We start from the raw sequence: 24,883 nt of genomic DNA, 5'->3' as shown, positions 1-24,883 counted from the left end.
AGAGAAAGAACCAGTTCGTCAACAAGCCTCTCCGGAGCGGGAGATTATAAACCTCAACATCACCTACCTTCCAGCGCTACTCCCAACTGGTCTGGGTAAAACTCAATTAAACTTGTCCCCACTGAATTTCACATTACAGTACATTAAAAGGAAATTCTTCAAGCGTGATGACAGAGCTGAAACCTTAACTTCAGAGACGCTATTTAAGAGATTTCCTAAATGTCTTATTCTTCGGGGTATTGGCCTCTTGATGATGTAAAAGACAAAGAGAAACTTTGGAGAAACTTTATCATTTATTTATCATTAACTAATTGCACAAAAGGTCCCAGCCCCTGATTAATATTAAGCAAACAACAGAGACTACTAAACACTGTTTCTAAAGTCACTACTTATCCATTCCAACAGTGGTAAAGGGTGGTCCCTTTGAAACAGATTTTCATATGTTGGATGTCAACCTTTCCCCTTCACCAGTTGTTGTAATAAAAAGATGTTGATCTTGAGGGATGTTGTAATATTTTGATCTGGATTTCAGCGCTTCACAGTCGCTCAATATCAATTCAAACCACTGCTTTAATACAATCTGGTTGACTTGAAGAGGCTGCTCAGTCAAGCATCATGTTAATGTCAACAGTGGGGGAAAAAACTGTAGCGGGCAGGACGAGATGTTTATTTACATGTGACATTGTGCTTTCAACCACATGATAGAGAACAACAAACAGTGCAGAGGGTTTCTTAAGACCTTAAGGTCTTCTCTTTGTGTGAGATGCAAGAGTTACATTACGATGAAGAGCTCACCTCCTCCTCCTCTCTATCTCCTGTTTTGACAGTGAATGGAATGAACAACCACAGCAACAGTAGAATAGAGTGGAGGGCTTGGAGTTCCCCTTCACCCCGGCAGGCCTGCTTATCAACTTGAAGCCCCCCCACCCCCACTGACAAGCCTGTCCCGTCCTTCTGCCCTGGAATGCTGGAGAAGCTCTGAAGTTCTCAGTACTCTAGCGGGCGTTATATGTCTTTGTTTCAGACGGCAGGTCGTTTGTGTGTGTGCATCGCAAACAGCCCACCACTAGGTGTGTTATTAGAGGAGGGGGTGTGGCCAATGGCTTTGCCCTAATATGTCAATCCTTTGACATGGGCGGAACCCAGGGCTGGGACTGGGCTCAAGACCAAATTTACTCCCACTCTCTCATCTCCTCTGCTTCCTATTCCACGCACACACACACACACACACACCGACACTCTGGCTCATAGATCTACATTGAGAGATAGTACAGAGTTGAAGGTCAGGGTAAAGCCTGTGGAAAAACCCAGGGATAGACCTTGACACTGCTGTGCTTTTAAAATAAAAGTTAATTTCCCTTATTTGCTGCTTAACATTCTTGATCTTGTTTGTCTCATTAGACCAATACAAGATGCGTGCTGAAATAACGTAATAAGAAATCCATATTTTGAAAACAATTAATTATGATTTTCATAATTATCATATGACAAAGTACAATAGCTAATGAGCACATACAATGATTGTGAAAACCTTAACAAAGTGCTGTCATCTGAAGGAGAGAAAAACAATCTACTGTTGCACACTTATAGTCTGTAACTAGTCGTCAATCTGAGGTTAAAGCAAAACAATGAGTAGAAATGGAAGAAACTCTGTTGAATTGGAAATTGGAAACAATCCATTTTTGTCTGTAGTTATTTGGCAAAACACTTTTCAGCCAATGAATAGCTCCAATTATGAATGTAAAATTAGGTCCTATAAAGAAAAATTGAAATAGATCCTAGAATGTTGAAGTCCAGTAACAAGACGAGGAGACCACAGTTAAAATGAAGAAATAAGGAATTACTTAAGAATTGCAAGGGAATCAACGTATTTTGTCACAACTGGATTTCCTGCACTATCTTCCTAATATTATATTATGTGTACAGTAGCTCCAGACGATATATCCTGCAGTGACAAATACCCACTTCTGGTAAAATCCTACATAACATTGAAGGGGATTCAAATAACACTCCTATTCTACAAACATATGCTACAAAATGAATCCCAGCATCCTTCATCTCCATTGGGTAAAGCAGTCAATTGATAACAGATAGACAAGTTGTTTCTGGGGCCAGATTAAACTCAGAGAAGCCGTGTAATTATCCTACATCTACAATGTGTTACAGTCCACATTTAGCCAGGATGGCAAGCAGAAAATGTGTTTACTATGGAGCACAATTCCCTCCACTTCTCTGCTGTATGTGGGCCGAAGGAAGGGCTGCTTGAATAATTCATAGTAAGAGCCACGGGCATATGCATGGTTTCAAATGGCTTTGAATAACTACACAGGTGACACCGCTGAAGATGGGGCATCCTCCTCTGAAACAACCCACTGCCTTTCACTTTCTATCTTCACTGCTGCATTACATCAACAGATCCTATACAGCGGAGTGAAATCTGTTATATACCGCTTATTGAAAACAAACACTGATGCTAAATTCAGATTGAGCATTCTCTAAAACAGATCCGGGTTGCGTTGTGCCTAAGAACGGCCTGTACTGATGGTATATTGGACATACACCGAAAGCCATTGTGCCTCGCTGCTTAGTGTTGGAATGAGGCCATTTCAATAAGAAGCTGAGGGATGGGGCAGGTGAAATGGAACCGCTCTGACATTCCTAGACAGTGGCGTGGATTCTAGCACTGACTGTCCAGGACTTCAACATTGTACTTTGAATCATGTTTCGAGGTTGTAGATTGTTGGTTTACAATGACTTTGTTTACTAACACTGAAGTAGATTAAGCCTATTTTTGTGGTTGATTGGGTACAACTGTTAAACTTAAGGGTGTGAGGTATTTCGAAGTTACATTCTTCATGAGTCGATTAATGAAAATAATTGAATTACAAGTCCAAAACTGTCCAAAGCAACTCCTGATTGCCCCTTTAAATATATTTGCTTACTGAGACTTCAGCATAAAAAGCATAGTCTATAGCAGAATATAACAAAACATCTCCAATTGGAATCCCATTATACTGATTTGGTCGAGCAAACATGTTATTGTCATCATATTGTAGCGCTGACAACTTGTCTCATTTGGCAGGAGAACTGGGAAATGATTGACTCAGGAACTGTGACATGCATTTTACTTTTCAAAGTGTCACTCTTCTTAAAGACACTTCATTTCTAATAATAGGGTGTTTATTGACAGGGAAAGCCCTTGAGATTAGACATCTGCTTTAATTATTGAGTCATTCTGTCTGCAGTCATAAACAACATCCCAAAATCCTTTTGACAAGAAATTATGCAAAACATACATTCTGTGTGATTTGTGGTGAAAGAGAGTTCTTCCCAGGTCTGTACAGTATGAACACAACCATGGAAGCCTTTTTTTTTGGATTTGGTGGAGGTAGCCATTCTTCTAGCAGTGTGACTGTAACACTCTGAAGAAGATGATCGATGTGATGCTGTGTCGCTGAGTGGAGAAAAGGAGAGGTAGGCTTGCCTAATTCCTGACATGAAATATTACCTAGGTTATTCCACGGAGCAGAGCGCTTGGGATGGTGGAAGAGATAGCATCCATCCTCTTAGTATACCAACCAAACAAACAAACAAACAAAACCTTGGTGACCTTTGACCCGACACAGGAAGTACAACTGATAAGTCACTACCAATTTCTTCTTTTTGCTCTGTCTTTTTTTTTTCCTAAAGCATTTTTCTCTCTTTGGCCCAGGTTTCACCTTGCTACGCCTGTGCCCTTCTATTAAAGATAGTAATGGCAGCCAACTTCATTCCCTTAGGATATGTGTGTGCGCGTGTGTATGTATGTATATATTTTTGTCACTCATGAAAGAAAAGTGAGAGACCATAAATCTTATTTTGCAAGCTAAGAGGCTTCTATCTCTCCAACAGAATAAAATCTGGTCCAAAACACTGCTGTGCACATTAGGCAGCTGTGGATTTAAGCCTTGTCCGCTATGATCAAACCAGGATTTATGAAGCATCATAACTCCAGACAACACCCAGCAGCTTATTAATTTTATATATTTCTGTCCATTCCGTGATATTCCCAGTCTTGACAGTCACTCAAGATAAGCCAAAAGCCTTTTGACAGGATAGAGTATATATATATATTTTTCACTGTTCTCCCGCTTCCATCCAGTTGAATAGGTTTCAACTGAAACCTTGAGAGTCAGTGCCACTCAGTAATATGTCTTCCGTTTTTGTCTTCACTTACAGCATTACTGTTTGTAAGGGGCCCTTAAATCAGGCAGACAGGCACTCAGTACAAGAGGAGAGGGGCCCATGCAGAGTGAGAGAGAAAAAGAGATAGTGTGTGTGTGTGTGAGAGTGAAAGAGATAGAAGAGAGAGAGTGTGTTTTACATACTGTGATCGGCCTCCACCACAGTATCATACACACGTGATGGAATTTAATCAAAACACTCACTAATCACCATTTACAGGCCCGGCTATATAAAGGGCTGTTCTCAGATATGAGAGGGCAACATGCTGATAGTGTTTAATTTAACTAGAGTGTAGGTCGGAGGCTTGATTTAATGTGGCCCATAGGAAAATGAACGAGGGGAAAGAAAAACGGTTGTTCTTTTTGCAATGATCACATAAGTTCACATCAATAACGCCCTAACTCATTACCAGAAACACTACATGAAAGAGGTGGGGCTGCTCTCTCTCTCTCCCTCTCTCTCTCTCTCTCTCTCTCTCTCTCTGCAGCGTATGGTCTAGAATGTCAGACCATACTGTGGGTAGAGTGGATGTGCAGTGGGTAAACTGTATAGGGTGTAGATGGACCCTATATGCTGTGGGTAGATAGTATAGGTTGTTGGTCAACTGTATAGGGTGTAGATGTTGTGGGTAGACTGTATAAGCTGTGGATATACTCTAAAACATGTGGGTGGAACGTACAGGGTTTGGGTGGAATTTATATGCTGTGGGTTCACTATATAGACTATATAGATTGTAAAGGCTGTGGGTTAAATGTTTAGGCAGGCATCTTGGAAGTGCCTTTGTGGTTAGAAAAGGTCCACATGGGGGCTTTACAGTTCAAAATGGTTCCTCAAGCAATCCCTGTTTCTAACCTGAAGCTTTTAGTGAAGGGAGGGCTATACCGGTCTGGGTAATTGTAATTGTGGTCCATGTTAAGTTAGGACACAAAAAATTACAAATGCTCCTGAATATATATATACATGTGATAACATGTATGGTAATAACAATAGCAGTCAAAGTTTGAGATTTGCATTTGCCATTGAGGATCTCACACACCTCTTTAAGCCATAATTGAATCTCCGAAACAATCAGTGTTCAACATGAACTTGTGAGAAGGAATGACATTTACTCTTGACTGGTGGACAAATAAATACCTGGAAGCCCACACGTTCTAAGGCAGACTTCCTGTCCAGGCTGCTTCCGTGAACCCTTGGCTACACTGGAACATTAAAACGTTTCCCGAGTCCCTCGAGTCACCATTACTTGCAAGACTGTAAAATAATACACTCCAAAACAAGGTTCTAAAGGGTTTTTTCTTGGAACCAAGAAGTGTTCTCCCTGGAAGCAAAACAGTAATGGCTGAAGAACCCTCTTAGACTCTGTTCCAGGAGCTTCCTGCTTCGCGGTAGCTGGAGTAAAACCTACACTGCTTGGATGGGATGGGCTGACACAGTGTAGTTCTAGGCTAGCTAGCCTATAGTACAGTACAGGAGGAAGCTGGATGTAATCTTCAGGAGCTGTTGATGCAGAGAAACACTCAGGGCTTGGGTCAATGGGATTAAAATGGTGGAGGTGGATGTGAGGAGGAAAGGCGGCTGGATGGGGGGGTGGAATGGAGCAGGGAGCAGCAGGCATCGCACCCCGACAACAGAGAGAAGGCTGGGAGATTACAGGGAGACCACCAGGCTTGGGATGGGGACTCCTTGTCCCTGAGAGCTTGGGAAAAGACACAGTGACTCCAAATGGCATTGGAACACAGCATTACCAGGCCACTATTCAACAATATGCAATATCCATGGAGGAGGCTTAGCTTAGCAGGAAAGCCAGGCCACTGGCCATGACCGGGGGGGGGGGAGCTGGGGTTTAGACCTGGGTGGCCACTGGGGTGACAGGAACAGGTGGTGTTGTTGGGGAAAGCTCTGTGGCTGCACCTAATAAAGCAATCCAGTCAGGTCACCGCCTATTCTCCTCATAGGTGTCAAAATTTACCACACGTCTCCATTTGGGACACGGCTGAACCGTCACCAGCAGTGAGCATTGCCCTGACAGAGAAATATCAGATGTGAACATGGGTTCACAACTCCCGTGTAAACTCCCTTGAGAAGATAGGGGGAAAAAAAAGACAGTAGACAACATCCAGGGCTCCCATTGCGTTAGAGTGTGTGGTCTGTGGGTTGAATTAAGTGTTCCAAACCCCTTGGTACTGAAGGAGCTGTTGAGCAGATGACGAATGTGTTCCCACTGACCACACTGCACAGGGAAACACAATGGACTGTCTTTGACAGAGTAGGAGAAGCAGCGTATCAATGACCCCTCCCTTATCCTCCCTTTCGCTCTCTCTCTCTCTCTCTCTCTCTCTCTCTCTGTGTGCCTCCCTCTCTCTCTCCCCTTCTCTCTCTCTCCCAGGGGCTGAGAGAATGGATGGCCCTGTCTGACCCTGGCGACACATACGTCTCCTCCACAACTCTACTGTACCTACAGCACGCCTGTCTGCTCCCCCTCCACACACACACACACACACACACACAGGGGAGCCATCTCTGTCATACAGTGCTACAGAGCGCTACTGACCACTGTGACCTCCCTTTAAGCAGGCGGAGGTCATCTTCGCTCTGACGCGCCACCGCATAGGGAGATGGAATGGGGGACGGGGGACGGGGGGACGGGGGACGGGGGGACGGGGGACGGGGGGAGCATGGGCCTCACCGTCGCCGACTGTGTACTGTACCTCAGCCACTGTCACCAGCACAGGGAGCTACAGAACGCCTCAGTCTCATCCCCGTGTCACTGTGCAACCCGCCTCCTGTAGCTGGACATCGCCGCGTCCCTGCCCATGGTACTGGGGTTTTAAGAGGGGCAGAATGGCCGAGATCCCGTGAGCTGATAGCTTCATAAACCCCATAGATAAGCCACCAATGAAAAAGTGATACCACAGTGATACCTCACTCTAAAGACTGCAGGGCTAGGATTTTTCCCCCCAGACGGATGTGCAATCAATAAAATGGATTAGCTACAAAAGGTATGTATAAAGGTTATCAGGAGGTTCGCCTTCTTAAACACAGACACGACCCCACAAAACTATATTGTAATGTGTCCGCTTATTTCCTCCGAGAAAAATCACATTTCTTCCAAAATTGATTTATAAGACATTACATTGTGGAAGGAGAAAACTGAAAACCCTGCAATGAACCGTATAATGTCACAGCAGAACTGTTGTGATTCTATTGTGACCATATAACAGAATGATAGTTGATATAGTATCTCAGTCTTCTAGAGCCATCAGCATTTTTCTTCCTATCTCCTAGCATATCCCTGTGGTTCACCATCCCTCTTCACTGTAACTGTGTGTCTAAACACTCCCCCCTGTCTCTCTCTCTCTCACCCATTTTTGCAGTTAAAAAGGACCCCAATACAAAAGCTGCATATGAAGTCCCCCCTATTCGGTCCGTCTGTCTTTCTGGTTGTCCTCCACACCCTCTCTTCTGCCGCTGAAGGTGGGTGGGGTTTATCGTGACCAATGGCGTCCTTCCACAGAGCTTTACTCTAAAGCACATTGACAATGCTTTTCACACCTACTTACAGCAGCCATGCCATAATGGGGGCGGTGAGGCCAATGCGACCAGGCAGTTCTAAAAACAGGCCGAGGCTTTTAAAGACACACACAACGGACTCTTTCTCTAAGCAGCTGCCATTCTCTGAAAATTTGTAATGAACATGTTATTAGCAATTAGATAGGCTGTTATGGAAGTTAGATGGAAAAAACGGAAAATACAAAGCAAATATAATATATTGTCTGGTGACTCGCTTTCCGGAAAGAATCCTAATTTACAGTCTGTGTTCCTGCATGGCGCTACAGTATTTTGATAGTAGGGTGTCTATGTCTTTATTGTTCTCTCTCAGGGACAGCCTTAAAAGCCCTGCTGGGCTCACTCACAGACAGCTCCATCTGCCTCCAGCAGATCGATACACAGGCATTTCTCATCATCGATTATACAATTATGCTAAAGCTAAATCAACAGCCCACTCTCCAGAACAAGCCCATTAACCAAGGCTAGACATGAGAGGAGAGGGGAGTAGACTAAAAGAGCTGCTGTTTTTTTGCCCAAGTGCTCTAAAGAGAAGCCCGGTGCCCGGCCAGTCCAGGTAATTCACTAGACATGATTATAATGCCACAAGGGTGCAATACATCACTCTTATTAGCCACACCGGAGTACAATGGTATCATAATTAATGGACGCAGCAGGATTGAACGCTGCCCTGACATGGAAAAGTGGGTCTACTTAAGCTTTACAAGGCATTTAAATATGCAGAGTGAATGGCAGAGTGAGTCAAAAGCCTCCTGCTACGAAGGGAGGCAGAACAACCCGCTAGGCTCCACACTCATTAGTTAGACACGACACCCTCCGTGGTGCTGATACAAGAAGGCACGGCCGTCTGTCTGCGCTCCCTCCGCCGCCACAACGTGCAGGCAAGAGACCGGGGGAGTGACGGATCAAACGACACTCCTCACTCCTCCCATCTCCTCTGTTCTGTCTGTCATCAGCGCTGCCCATCACTTGTCTTCCTGGTGTTTTATTTGTGTCTTTTCTGTACGTCCCGATTTAGGCTTAGGCTTCAGAGTGTTTGTGGCAACGTCCTAATTTGGGTAACGCCCGCGCATTGGCAGTTTGTTTGCGCTGGATGTGCACCATGTGGGGGGCTTTGACGGACAGAGGAGCGTGTGTTTCTCCGTGTGTGTGTGTGTGTGTTTCTGTGTGTGTGTGTGTGTGTGTCTGTGTTATTGTTTGCTGGGGAGGCCAACTGCTTGTCTGTCTGACTGCCTGCACGAACAGTGAGGGAACAATGCACATAAAAGGCAGTCGGAGGAAGCGTCTGGGCTGACGTCTCTCACTGTCTCTGCGTGTGGGAGTGTGTGTCAGTGTGCATGTATGTTGTGTGTGTTTATGAATGTGTGTGTGTGTGTGTGTGTGTGTGCGCGCGCGTATGGTCCTCACAAGTGCAGCAATGGAAAACATACCAGGCAAAGTGAGGACATGTTATTAAAAGACATATTTTAGGTTTGTGTTTAAGATTAGGTTAATACTGAGATTTTGGGTTAAATGAAGGGTTTGGGGTTTACGGTTAGAGTCAGGTTAAGATTAGATTAATACTGAGATTTTGGGTTAAATTAAGGGTTTGGGGTTTAAGGTTAGCGTCAGGTTAAGATTAGGTTAATACTGAGATTTTGGGTTAAATGAAGGGTTTGGGGTTTAAGGTTAGAGTCAGGTTAAGATTAGGGAACATGTTTAATAGGAATACCTTTAGATCCCAATCCATCCGTGTGTAGTAAGGAGAGGGACAGAGGAAGTCCACATGCATGTCTTTGTGTTTATCCACGACACACCGGACCGGAACACTTCGGCTCCACTACAGCCGTTCATTTGATTCTTAACTGTTATTTTACTAAGAACACATTCGTGGTTTCAGCAAAGCCCTGGTTGCCCTGCGGTCCGCCTCGTGTCAACATGACATTAGACCTGCTGCAACCTAACCCATCCTTTTCTCCTCCTGATTTCTATTCACAAGACAGAAGGACTCTTGAAGCTTGGATGCTGCCAGTGAACGTGACTCAAGAAGTACAGCAGCTGTCATTTCAAAGGTGGCATTTCTTGCTAGCTGATTCTGTTGATCTCTGTTGTATTTTAATTAAACATAATTACTCTGCTGCTCTGAGCTGTGGTGGGGACTCCTTTAGGGTACAATTTTGTTTTAATACACTGATAATGAATTTTGACATTGTGTCAGTTGTTTAGTTATTATTCAGTCACCCTATTTCACTATGTTCCCAGATAACAGATAATAACCTCCTATTTGCAGCCGTTGTTTTAAAGGGGAGGGTTGGAATTAACAATCTGAACGGTTAACGTCCTGTCTCCCCGTCCCAGACCGTTTCTACTAGAACAGTCCCTACTAAACCAATCTTGTATTTCCCTCCAAATTCTCCCAATTTACGTTTTAGAAAGAATATAAAAAATGCAGATCCAATTTAAAAACTTTGAAAAGTACTCTGGCATGATATATAACATCTCAATTCATGATTAAACACTTCAAATGAATCTAAAAAGATCTGGACAGGTCATGCAAGTTTATCTTATACCTCCAAGGTCTCGGAGCATGTGAACAAAGGCTGTGTGAGAAAAAGGATCTGATGGCAAGGACTTAGTGAATATGATTTAATACAAAGACACAGTGAGTTAAAGTCTAATTCTGCACTGTATGGGCTTATGTAAAACGCCCTAGTTACATTGGTCAATTTCCACTTCAACAATGGTTGAGTTTCTCCAGAGACATATTGGACATGCAGTATCTGGATGGGGTCCGCGTAAGAGGCTTACGTTAGAAAAATGTAGGTGACTTTTGAATAATACGACATAATATCGGGACAGAGAATGGGTGATATAAGGGAACAATGACTGGGCACAATAACAGAGTACCAATTCAGCAATTTTTTTTTAATAAACAGGTATACTGAACTCATTACCATACTGGAAATGGTAATACATACTGTACATAGGCCTACATATACAGCACTGTGCAACAGTCACAGGCCACCTGAGACTTAAAGCTTTCCATGAGCAATAAGTGTTCATAGAAAAACACCTCAATATAACATTGAAGTAAATGCACAAAAAAACTATAATTTTATGAAACGTAACAGAAACGAAAATGAAATAACATTAGCAATTTTCTTTGGTAGTCTGGTGTGTCGTTTCTTCAAGTAGTTCTTTGGTAAATTCTTCCAAGCTTTTTGCAGAATTCTCCATGACAATTTTCTGACTGATATTTTTTTTTTCTTCTTCCCACACGGTTTCGATGTATTGAGGTGAGGCTCTGAAGGGACCAATGTAATCATTCGATTATTCAATATGCCGACCTTGGCTCCAACTAGGTCTTAATTGTCACTTGTAATTGTATTGATGTTTTTGGTTTATATATATTTTTTGGTAATATGGCTTCCAATCAATCTGACATACTGTGAAACATCCTTAATAATTGGAGGATTTAAACTCTTTTTATAGGAGCAGTGAGAGTCTGTCAAATAACGAGGTTTTCACTTGAATTCATCACATGTGGGCAGGAGAAATGTTCATTGTCAAATTTCATGTTTTGGTTTCTGAACACCATTTTTTGACTCATAAAATGCAAAAGTGGAAGAATCATGCATTTCTTTGTGAATAATAAGCACTATAATCTGCATTGTTTTTAAAATGTACAAATTCTACCCTGATATCCCTCCTTTCTCTTCTGCTCTCTCACGTTTTGCCTTTACCTGGATCCCACCCTCCCACATTACTGTCATGTGTAATTACTTTACCGCCGGTTTCTAAATAAATGCCCTGGTTCATAGAGACTGGCCATGTGTGGCAGAGGTTGGAGGCAGTGCATTGTGGAAGTTCCAGGTGGATTTCTCGATAATGAGTCAGAGCAGCAGTCAAGTTCAGAGTTTTAGTAATGGCTGGCTGCTGTGCTGAGCTCTGTTCTGGGACACTATCCTGGCTGCCCGCATGGAGGTCTAATGGAAAACAAACAGTACTGTATGCTTATTGTTTCGGCATTTCAGAGACATGTCATTTCAATTTTTTGTTTGTATGTGGTCTTCTAGGGAATAAGTACATTAGCATACTTTAACACTTAACCAAGGAATTCATGTTTCATTTACGGTAATATATATATACAGGGTTGGGTAGGTTACTTTTTAAATGTAATCCGTTACAGTTACAAGTTACCTGTCCACATTTGTAATCAGTAACATAACTTTTAGATCACAATCAGTAATGTAATCTGATTAGGAATAGCCTATAACCAGGTGAACACCCTTTGTTCAACTGTTTATCTGAACATAAGCCAAAATCGTTTAACCTTTTCTGTTATTTGTTTTATTCATGTTTCTAATTGCTTCAAAACATTGTTGAAAAATACATGACAATTTCTCAAAAAGGGTATTGATATCGTTGTATATAAAAATCAAGATATATATATATACAGTATATATATATATACCACATACTGTGGGCATATGAAACAGAGTAATAATAACTTATTGGTGATGTGGGGTAACTGTCCATGGAGCAGGACTCCTCTCTGTTACCCTGAAGCTTAATTCAGGACCTGTCCTCAAGGATACTACAAAGGGTGCTGTCTGTCAATATCAACCAAACAACATGTAGAGACAGTGACTAGCCAATCATAAAACCCTGACATCCAGAATGCCCAGGACACAGGACAGAATAACATTATATGTCCAGTATTAGATATATGGTAAGAGTGGTAGCGTGTTTTCTGCTGGTTGCCCAGGGCAGCCCAAAGGGGATTCCATTAAAATTGCACAATCCTTGTTTCACAGTGAACTACTATGAATTATAGCTCACACACTGTTGGGTTGCATCAGTCAATCACTTCGCTCTTTTTCTCCCAATTTTTGCCCCACTTATTTCTCTGTCCCATAATGTCAATGGTTGAAGGGTGTGAACATTCTGTGAATTGCACACTAACAACACAATTTACTGACAGATCACCAACAATAAACGACAGTATTAGAGGGGGAAAAATATTGCCAACTCTAGTTTGAGGCATTCCTCAGTCCATGCACAGTGGCAATGGTACAGACAATATTTAAGATAGTTTCTTAAGAAAGCCAATTCGTTTGGAACATGAGCCAGGAGTATAATATACTGTATTATAGTAGGTTCACTGATTGACACAAGTCTGTTTTCCTCACCTCAAAACAGGGAGATACGGAAACACTGTGGGAGATATGGAAACACATATTGGGCCTGCTTTCTGTACTCTTCCATTTTATTTATATTGGGCCTGCTTACTGAACTCTTCCATTTTATTTGGAGTCTCCATAATGAACCGTTGACTCTTCCATTTTATTTGGAGTCTCCATAAAGGCCTGGTAACTCTTCCATTTTATTTGGAGTCTCCATAAAGGCCTGGTAACTCTTCCATTTTATTTGGAGTCTCCATAAAGGCCTGGTAACTCTTCCATTTTATTTGGAGTCTCCATAAAGGCCTGGTAACTCTTCCATTTTATTTGGAGTCTCCATAAAGGCCTGGTAACTCTTCCATTTTATTTGGAGTCTCCATAAAGGCCTGGTAACTCTTCCATTTTATTTGGGGCCTCCATACATACGGACAATTGTGATTACACATATTAGGTGATAAATGTTATACAATTATAATATAAAAATTGAATTCCCTTTCATGCATTTTACTCTTCATTGCTTATTATTGTGTGTCAGGCGTGTGCCTGTGGAGTAGGATTTAGCCGCCCCATACAAATACAACACAAAGTGCCCTCACTGGGGAATTTGTCTTTGTGATCCGATATACATCACTTCATATCCTAATTCAATAAGGTCAAACTACATGTTAACACTAGGATATGAAGGACATTGCTACCGAGGTGCTCCCAGATCTATAATCTCAGTCTGTGTGATATGACCACAGTAGTGCAACTAGAAGAGTCTTGTGGATATCTCATATAATGAAGACAGGGAGGGGAAATTATTGCCGAAATCCTGTTATTACTCTCTTTTTGTTTCATACAGTATATTCAGTCTCCTGGCAAAAAGATTTGGAGATTTTTAAAGAAGTGCATAATCTTCTTTAACAGCTTATCATAAACTTTAATGATTTGGTGATAAAGAGCACAAAGTTAAGTAGCCGGTTAAGAGGATAACTCCCAGTGCAGTCTAGTGATTAGTAGACAGAAAGAAAATCCGGGCTGCAAATCCTAGTTCTGTTTCTTATTGGCTTTGAGGGGAAGGAAGTGCATTGAGATCCTCCATGAGTCTAGTCACGGGTTAATCATTTTGAAAACTGGATGAATAGAAACCATTTCTCGCATCTCTTTCGAATCCAAACACACATCTTTATTTACTTATTTATATGCCTGTGTGTCTCTGGTTACACCCGTCAAGACCCAACTACAGACTGCTGGAGTCAATCAGAAACGTTCATAAGTCTGAAAACTGAACTGTCATTGTGTCATATTAGCATCTTACATCTGTAGCCTTGAGCTCAATTATGAACCAGTAGATTTGCAGCCACTTTGAGTCCTACATAACAAGGGTAATTCAAGGTAGCTCTATCAGACAGGAAAGAAATATTGAATTTGTATGTCTTATTCAGCGTGATTTGAGACTAAAAACCTCTTAGTCTCAGCCGATAACCTAAAACGTCATAAAATGAGTGATATACCAACAAATATTCAAATTATGATCTATATAATCATTTTGGGAAATAGAAATGTATGGACAGAGAAGAAGCCAGTCAGACTCAAAAACCAAGGAATATATTTACCTCATGTGGCATCTAAAACCAATGACATAGTTTCTCATGTGTTGTTTTCCTATTCCTAATCAAGACGATGGGTTGAAATACTAAATGACTCCAGAGGGATGTGAAAAACTGATAGTGAAAGACAAGGAGAGACAGACAGACAGACAGACAGCAGAAGGTAAGTGTCAGGATGGTCTGTCAGACAGTGTGTTTGGCTGCTGTGGTGCTGCTGGGAGATAACAGGCTGTATAGTCCGGAGCTTTAGCTTACCTTTGCTGTACACCACACAGTTGTTTTTATTGTCTTCTGCTCCTTGCCAAGTCACATCCAGCAGCCACCTGGGGCCGGCGCTGAGCACCACCGGGACACAGCTCTTGGTCTTCTGGACGGGAACAGATAACAAACACTAATCATTTGCTTATTTTGGTGATTAAGGAAACATTAATAAACACCAACATACGCCTCTTTGTCTCTGAAAGCTAAAAAGACGGTCAATTTAGAAGCTATGTTGTGTATTTCTACCTGTGGATGTAAGACATGGGGTCAAGGTAGTCAAGGCAGTTAGGAAAGGAGTGGGGCTACAGTATACATGTAATTTACCAAAGTCACAGAAGTTCAATTCAGCAGTTTTTATAATGAACTGGTAATGTATGTTAACTTAGGTAATTTATACATTAATATAACTTATTAAGTATTAATATCTTTGTTTTATTGTTAATGGTTTTGAATATGTGTCCCTAAATATATAGTGGATAGACAAGAGAAAACAGCCAATTTAAAGAAAAAAGCATGAATGCCATTATTTTAAAATAACTCTTGTGAGTTTATTGAAACTTGCTATATAAATAACTCTGTGTAAAATGCATTGTATATAAAGGATATCTACTGCTGAAAACCTCATAATAAAGACCAATAGTATGATATACATTTATGTTTAAATTTAATATGTAAAACTCCATTCAGCTTTGACATTATTTTGTACTTTAAATTACTTTATATATTTTGCATGGAACATGGCCAATGGTCTTTGATAATTACAGAAAACTGTAATAATCTGAGGTACGCAAAAAAGCTGCAATAATGTATGCAAAATGGCAACTTGTATTTAAGCGAGAAGCAGTGAAATTGAAAGACTGGACAGTTTGCACTATAATATATATTTTTTCAAACATTCATCTAGCAGTTGCTGAATCTGAAAGCGACCACTAGTTCACACTAGAGAAATCATTTGCAATCAAAATTAGGTGGGGATCCCGCCTGACCCCCTGTCTGAATAGGGGAATTATCAGTGAGGATCTTTCCTAGTGATACAGCATTAGATCTCCAAGATGAAGAAGACCTCGGCTGTCGGAGAAGAATAATGCAGATGACTTTCAGAGTGAAGTGGGCCGGTGTTCAGGAGGGAACTTTGGGCACATTGTGCTGCGCTATCACTGGGATCTCACTATTTCCTGAAACAGGCATGGACGAATTTAAAGAATCAGTATCCATTTCAAAGGGCGATTGAGGTTACATTTTATAATATGCCTGCAAATTATTCTGAATGTGTAACGTCATTTTTCTTCTGGGCTCGGGTCAAGCGTTGGCGCTTTAAGTTATTTCAATGGAAGGAAAACAGGGAGATAGATACTGTGGCCTCAACTGAATGTATTCACAACCAGACATGGAGAGGGGTCGGCTAGATTGTAAGGCTGTTCTATTTATTTTCATATGCTTTTCTATTCTATTTTATTTTCAAATGGCATTTTTTTTCTATACAAAGGGTAATGAAAGCCAAGAGTACATCTTCAGTGCTCTTGGAGAGGAGAGAGGGGTAGAAGCAACATTCTTGGACAGCCATTACAGTAGCCTATTACTAGCAGGCAAAATGTCAGTATTTCAAGGCCATTACTTTTTAACCCCCAGGCCCTCCTTCATTAGTGTGTTACAGAAATAGTTTAGCTAAGAGAAAATGGGCTCTGGTGCAATCTCTTTCCGAGACTTCATTTCTTTTTCCATTTGAAACAGGCTGCCACCAGACACCATCCGTCTGCCTAATGCAAACAGAAAAGCAGTAGTGCTTTTCACTCACTGTGTTTCAGATATTTCTTTGGAAAGGCACCAAGAATCCTTCAAGAATAAATGGCACATTCACATGTTAAAGGTTTGATTTGGGACAGACATACACAAAAGATATTTCACTTGAGCGCTCAGCTGAGTGTTTAGACAGACACAAATGCGTGCCCACACACATCTTAGTAGCAAATAGGGATTAGAGGACCCTTTCTCTTTGTTTTCTTTGAGAAGAAACAATTTTCTTCCAATAATGAAACTACAGGTTGCTTATAGTACCTGAGCATGTTCAGTTCATCACAAAAACAATACATATGCAATTATAAGGAAAACCTCAACTGTAGTTATATTCTAACTCCTCACACTGAGCTAGTCAACAGAACATTACGTCTTCAGCATCTTATCCTACCTTGGCGGAAGAACAGAGAAAGACCTCCGTAATTTAAGTTGTCCTCTATTTCAAGTCTCAAATGAGCTTGACAATAAAGTCTTATATCTTCAGCTAACCTGTAAATCTTACACTCCTGTCAAAAGGGGCAAAGGAGACGGGTCTGATCTGATTGTTGCTACGACGACTATCTAAAATGAGAATCTGATTAACCCTTTGTCAGATCTCTAGACTGGGGGCCATCTCTCTTATTCAGCTGTGAAAGGCTTCGTCTTCTCTTCCTGTTCACCTAGTCTCTAGGCCTTATGGGAATTCACCATATTACACATCTTCTTAATGTGCACACCAGTAGAAACCAATAATAACACATGCCTATAAGTTCCAAGATTGTAAACACAAAATCTTTCCACTAGATCATATTCTATTCAAAATGTATGATTGTAATTATTCACATATTTTAGGTTAACTGTGTTTTCTAAATGTTGATTGTGAAAAATGTATTTAACAAAAAACAATTGTAAATGAAAATGTCAAATCATTTATTAAAATAATTGTGAATTTATCATTTAAATTTAATCTTTCATGTTGCTGAAATATGTATTAACTTTCCATTGAAATGCATTACATAATACATTTAGATCCAATATAGTCCCATATATTTACTACATTTGAGTTCTGAAGTATTCTTGACAAAGGCAGGGTTTCTAATTATAACACAATTCTGACACCAAGGGGAGGAGCTGTGTTTCTGGGTATAACACACGATAATGTCACCAGCTTTTAATCAACATTTTCCAATACAGTAAATAAAGTACATTCATAGTCAATGCTCCAGACAGAGCCAAAATTAAAAGCAGAACATTTGAAGTAATCTGGAGTGAGGGGAAATGCAGTCGATGCTTTCTAATACAAAAACCAACTATCAATCGCAACTAAGAATTGTGACGTAGATCAGGGACTCTTTCCTGTCCCACTTCCTAAACAGGAATACAATTATTTGAAAAAGCAAAAATACTGACCCCTATTGGATATTAAAATTATCATGGTTGTTGCTGCTAGCTTTATAATCCATAGCCAGATATGATAGGATTGTATTCAGACAAAATTAGGACTGGGTCCCCTGGAACCTGGACCATTGACAGTGACAAACAGAGTGTCCTCTGCCATTTGCAGAAATTCATATAGTTAGATTTTAAAATTAAATCACATTAAAAAAAGAAACATGCTGATGTACAAATTTGAAAATACGTCTGAACTAAATGTTTTTTTCTTCTTCTTCAATAACATGAAAAAAAGGAGTTCAAGTACGTACAGTAAATGACAAGGAATATGAATATGACAAAATATATCCCATTCGAATGAAATGTCATGGATACTTGTAAGCCCTAGTTGAAACCTAGCTTCCATTGCTCCCCGTGGTGTGATATGTTGTGTTGGTGTTCATCCACCCTCTCCTCTCACACCAGTGCTTTCAATACTCTCCCAGATTTTTTTCCTAAGCTCTGTTACCATTCAAGCAACGTGTAAAAGATACAGCGTCCAAAACAGTGTAGTCAGCTAGGAAGTGATTACAAACTGATGCTCCAAATTCACTATAAAATGAAAATCGATATTTCCACAAGTTGCTGCAACATAAAAGATAACCTTCATTGATTTCTGTAGACTTAGGCCTCTGTGATAACATCTAATATAAATTTTCAGCCACACGGATTTGGATCAGAGAGCAGGGGCTGAACGATAAGTTCCGTTGCACATCTCTCAGAGTTGGATTTTTCCTCCTTCCCCACCTTCCCTCCAAAGGCAGAGCCCCAGCTATTTATAATTGGCCCTGTGTGAGGGAAAGCCTCTATCAGGAATCTGTTCTAATTTTTATTACTGAGAAGCTAAAGCCTGTTCCAGATAATTTGGAAATTTCAGGGGAATTGTGATGGAGCTGATGGCAGTGCCGGACTGACTCCAGAAAGGAGCTAACCTGTAATAGCCTCTGTGGTTGGGCTGATTAAATGTTGCCATAGATGAAAGACCTGCCATCACCGCAATAAATTAACCAATCACACAAATCCCAAGTCGCTACTAATCCCTCCTTGATACCATGATCCTCAGATCAGCTGAAGGAGGAGGTGAAGAAGAAAGTGGCTTGTGACACTCAGCTTTCCCCTAACTCCCTGGTTCCTTCTGTAAACAACCAGTTAATGATATCACCACTGACCATTTCATGACCAGTAGGCAACTCTTACCCTGCTTCACTATCAGGCCAGGTGAAATCGATACCAAACCTGGGTGGGAATAATTTTTCCCCTAAATTTTTCTTTCTCAAGGTCACAACTGTAGAATATATCCGTCTTGATCTATACTACAGAAAAATGACCAGTTTGCTTTTTATTGTCTTTATAATTTTACTTGCTGTTTTGCTTAAAAATCCCCAGTTTCTATTTTAGCCATTAATATTATTTGAAAGTCTAAATATAAAATAATATTTCTTCGATTTCTTCACTTAAACTAGACCTTAAGTCCAGTATAAATAAATAAAAATTCCTTCAGTGAAAAGCATTGTAAATAATTTAAAAAGCAGGTTCCTTTCTTTCAGTTCATTTCTCCTGAGCAGTCTGTTTTCACTCCCACACAATGGTTGACCCAGCATTCATATTTTAACAAAATGCCACTAATATTGTTCATATGTCATATACGTAACTATATGACTTCATTTTATATCATTTGCTAAAAAAAAGCTTGAAAAAAGCTTATGGATATGTTATGTCAGGTTTATATGTTATATATTACTTCCAGTAGTGCCAGTATATAGGGATAAAGGATTTGCACCTGTTTTCACACTGTTTACAGCATACTACAGCACACTCACACCTTGATAACGTCCATTGCAATTAGTTGTTCGCTACGATTAAACAAATTGCATGTGGTCAACTGGAAATTTCATTAGGGGAGATTTTCCTCTAGCTCCCCTTATCTCATCCCTGTATTAATATTTCTATAGCCTCAAGGACGGATGGCTAGCAGGGTCTTTCTGCTGAATGCATGGTCAAATTCCTTTCTCTTTCACTACATCTCCAAGTTTCTATGCATGTTTAGAAATCATCTCATTATCAGCATAGCAATATTTATGGATATTTTCCTTTTAATTCAACAGTAAAAAATACAATTATCTGTCAACATCCCAGATGAACTGGAAAATGCTTCTATTTCTCAGATGTTTTCATGGCCTTCTCTCCATCATTGCTGTATAGTTACATCTGCCCAAATCAAACGATACCTTCATGCAGCGTTCTTTCCTGTCTCTCTTGCTACAGTAGCATCTGCTATTGGGAGACTAAATAACAGAAATATGCAAAAATTGCACACTAATTCCCGTTGGAGATAGATGTTGGCTGCTGCCCTGTCATAAATCAGAGCATTTCGATATGAAACGAGGCAAGCTGCTCTAATCATTTCTGCATTTCAAATTGGATCACTGGCTCAATCGCTTGGCTTTTAAACTGCTTGCCTAAGAGCAAATGTGAGGTGGGAGATAATTCGGCAGAAATCTTCTCCCTCCCTGCGCTCGCTCTGTGCTGCAGTTAGTTTACTGCTTGAGTGCAAAATAATGTTTTTTTTCTTTCTCCCCTACACACATCTTTCTTTTTTCAACTTTGTTAAATTGACTTTTCGTTTTAAATCGATTAAATTGAGAGTCACTGCTGTTCCTGGAATCTTTAAAGGGACACCCATCTCTGTGCCTTTAGTTTGTTGTTGCTATCATGACAGCTACTATTGCTGTGCCTTCAGATCATGGCAGCTATACTGTGTACCATGGGAAATATGTTATCATTTACTGACAGTGCTGTAAGCGTCAAGGGTCACATTTCAGTTAGAATTCCAGACTAGGAGTTCCTGACTAGGAGTTCCAGACTAGGAGTTCTAGACTTGGAGTCCCAGACTAGGAGTTCCAGACTAGGAGTTCCAGACTAGGAGTTCCAGACTAGGAGTCCCAGACTAGGAGTTCCAGACTAGGAGTTCCAGACTAGGAGTCCCAGACTAGGAGTTCCAGACTAGGTTCACAGGACAATGTGTTATGTTAAAAGACTACTTTTAATAAGTCAAGTGAAGATACATTCAAATACGGAAACTACATGCTTCGTTACTCTTTGATGGTTTCTTTTGACCGTATATGAATAAAAGTGACCTGGAGTCTGAGATACACACAATGTATGTTGATGGGTCATTCCAGTAATTCAGACTGTACCAACAGCTACATAATATGAATGACAGAGAGAGTGAGAGAGACAAAGACAAAAACGAAAAATCCTTAGCATCTTACATTTTACTCAAACTGCAGCAGTGAGAGATTCTTCAAACTTATCCAATGTAGTAAGCTCTACCTGTCCTCCAGACAAGCCACCTGTCTGTCTGTCTGGAAATGGTGGTGGGAGGGGTATGTGAGGAAGTAGACGTGAATATTTAACCCCAGTGCAGTGGTTTAAACAAAATCACCACACATTCAACAAACATGAAGACATCTGTACCATGTCAGAAATAAAGCATCAAGAATTGTTATCATTTTAAGTTTAAATCCTAATAATACACTCTCTAAATATCACCAAAAAATATTCAGTTTCAGCCTGGTGTGGCTACTGAGAAATGCGCAATGGGTCAATGTTTCACCCTTCAGTGATTCCCAACATCTTGTCAACATGAACCACCCAAAACGGAGCATAAGTCTTATGCCAGTCTGTCTTTAGAAACAAAAAAATAAATAAATGCAGCCCCTAGTAGATCCACAGATGGGTTGGATTATACATGTATCATTATGAAACAAGAACACTAACAAATAGATAAATAGTTCTAGTAAATACTCCCTCAGCAAGCTAAATCACCAGTTGAAATCTTTATCAGTATTGCTCCCCTGTGTCACAGAGTCATAAATGGCTAGCAGTCAGCAGAACCACACATCCAAGCCTGTACAATAATCCACTAGAGGACGTATATGTCTTCTTATTGATAAATGTCTATATAAGCAGATTGGTATAAGATATCTGCTTACTTTTTTGGAACACGGTTACATGATGCTGGGAAATCACTCATGAGGAAAACTGACCCACTGAGCATCTCTGAATAATCACCTCAGTGCATAGCTCAATAAATCACCTAGGCATTTTGGGATTTCAGTTTTTATTAATACTATTTTAATTTATTTAAATGTATTTATATTATTTCCATTCTCTTTATAAAGTGTAATAGTGTGTTTTAAACTTAAACTTGAATACATGATTATAGTCTTAAAACAAAGAAAACAACCATAGAGTATAGTTGTTTTCTTTGTTTTAAGACTATAATGATCTGTGAGGTGTGCGCTTCTGCATCCAACTGGATTTGTGTCAGCCCACTTTCACAGGAACACGTGGAAGGACAACATATCGAAAAGTAATATAACCTAGAAACCTCCAACATACTGCTAAGAGACTTTACATAGAGCCTATGGGGCTAGTGTCCTTCTGTAACACTGGCTAAGAGTTGTTTGGCTAATGTAAATGTTTCATTGAAATTCCTATGTTAATGCAAATAAGCAGTATATGTTTCATTATTTGAAGTAGGAAAGAAAGAAAGAGCCAGTTGAATTTGTAATGCATGCTTCACTACTTAATAATGACTAGGAGGTACCCAGACTGACATGCACGTCGTTCTTCTGTTTGGCTGAGGTCAGAGAAATAACATCCCACGCCTCAGTTCTCCCTGTTTGACTTATTTGAATTTCCTATTTGAATTAAATTGGGGACATGTTTGATCTTTGCATGTAACTTAGGGCTGGGCTCCTGGAGCAATGAGAAGCTATGTGAGAACATAATAGAGTAACGTTAACGCCAATATGTGTTCACCTGCACGGTGTGTTACTGTTCCCTGGGCTCCGGGAACCAGCCAGGTGGCTCACACTCAGGACAGCTCCACTTTAAACACACACCAATAAACACATGCAAGATATGAAGAAACACTATATCAGCCATTAGGGTCACAAGCTCTCCCTTCACACATTACCACAGATCTGGGAAAAGTCACTGAAGACAAACAATCCTATTCAAGGCAAGCTGAAACCTGAATAATGCCCTCAGTCAGGATAAACCTCAATGCCCCTTACATGCTTCGTCTTGGATTTTAATATATTCTTCTGAACTTTTATTTATTCTCTTTGAAGTCAGAAATCACAGGGAAAAAACATTTAAAAGCATGTACACGGCATTACAGTATAAAGAAGAACAGTAAGTGATTTCTGCTTTCCCCTCCCTGACCTGCAGGCACATCTTCACCCACAGTGACATTGGCATCATTATTGGCACCTATGAGCGCAATTCAACTATTTGATTCTTCGATGCACTTCAGAGAAGACTGACAATATTTACACTCAAGTAAGTAAATAAGATAAAGATGGTGAGCTTGCTCCCACTAAATGCATTAGACGTGAACTCCCTTATCGCAGTTTCAACACACGGACCGTTAAAAGAAGGTGTTCCAGCGCTGGGAACGGTCTTTGTTACCCAATTAGTTTACTGACGACCCTGTTGTATAATATTCCTGTTTTGACAGCCTCACACACACACACACACACACACACACACACTCAAACACCCTGCATGAACTGGACCCCCACGCCTGTGTATCGGACACTCTCCAGGCCTCCTCTCATCTGCTCTTATCAGGGTTCTTTATCTAAAAGCCACAGATAGAAGACCCATGTGACCACCAACCAAATCAGCATTTCTTTCACAGAATTCTTTCATTTTCTGCTGTTCACCCATCTGGAGTAATTTGACAAGGTTTTGTCTTCAAGCATTGTTGGGCCTTCAGCCAGGCTAGCAAAGCTGGGGTGGGGCGTGTGGGGGGGGGGGTGAAATCGGGAATGGTGGGTTGGAGACAAGACTGGGGGGCTAGAGGACCATGGGATGGAGGATGGGACAGAGCTGGGCGGATAGAGGATCGGGGGATGGAGGCTGGGGGATAGAGGACTGGGGGGATGGAGGTGTGGGGATAGAGGACCGGGGGGATGGAGGTGAGGGACAGAGGACCTGGGGAATGGAGGTGGGAGATATAGTACCAGGAGGATGGAGGTGGGAGATAGAGGACCGGGGGGATGGAGGTAGGGGATAAAGGACTGGGGGGATGGGGGGGGTAGAGGACTCGGGAGATGGAGGTGGGGGGGATAGAGGATCGGGGGATGGAGGCTGGGGGATAGGGGACCGGGGGGATGGGGGGGGTAGAGGACCGGGGGATGGAGGGGGGGGACAGAGGACCAAGGGGATGGGGGGTAGAGGACCGGGGGGATGGGGGGGGGGGTAGAGGACCGGGGGATGGAGGTGGGAGACAGAGGACCAAGGGGATGGGGGGGTAGAGGACCGGGGGGATGGGGGGGTAGAGGACCGGGGGGATGGGGGGGTAGAGGACCGGGGGATAGAGGTGGGGGATAAAGGACTGGGGGAATGGAGGCTGGGACAAGGGACTTATCAGAGGCCAGCAGCAGGGGCTTGACTCCCCGTGGGGTGGCTGTCCTCCCACTCATCCCTTATGTTGGAGGAAGTGAAGCAAGCAAAGCCTCAACTGTGTTCCTCGTCTCCTCCGCCAGCGCGACCAAGAGGAAAGAGAACACAGCAGCGTAGTCTCAACCAGTATAGGGACTTAGGTAGTGTCCAAAAGGCAACCTATTCATTCCCTATATAGTGCATTCCTTTCAACCAGTGCACATTGGAGCCCAGCACAAAGAATAGGGTGCTGTTTGGATTGGGGTCACTGGGTTTCACGTGTGTGGAGATGGGGGGGGCAGCATGCTGTACATTATGGATGGCATCAGTGATGGGGGGCAGCATTCTGTACATTATGGATGGCATCAGTGATGGGGGGGCAGCATGCTGTACATTATGGATGGCATCAGTGAT

General features: G+C 41.4%; 1 protein-coding gene across 2 annotated transcripts in view; it reads right to left on the bottom strand.

Annotated features, from left to right (window-relative positions):
* zfpm2a (zinc finger protein, FOG family member 2a) overlaps window positions 1-24,883 on the bottom strand; it is a 123,919-nt gene that overhangs the window by 28,542 nt on the left and 70,494 nt on the right. The window contains exon 5 of one of the 2 annotated variants that reach the window (XM_010885219.4): window positions 14,801-14,912. In XM_010885219.4, coding sequence (XP_010883521.2) covers window positions 14,801-14,912 — 112 coding nt within the window. The remainder of the gene's footprint in view (window positions 1-14,800; window positions 14,913-24,883) is intronic. The other variant, XM_010885220.4, reaches the window with a different exon arrangement.

This window comes from Esox lucius, chromosome 20 (genome assembly GCF_011004845.1).
Source record: "Esox lucius isolate fEsoLuc1 chromosome 20, fEsoLuc1.pri, whole genome shotgun sequence".
NCBI lineage: Eukaryota > Metazoa > Chordata > Actinopteri > Esociformes > Esocidae > Esox > Esox lucius.
Note: the sequence above shows the minus strand (reverse complement) of the source record. Positions and strands in the feature narration are given on the sequence as shown.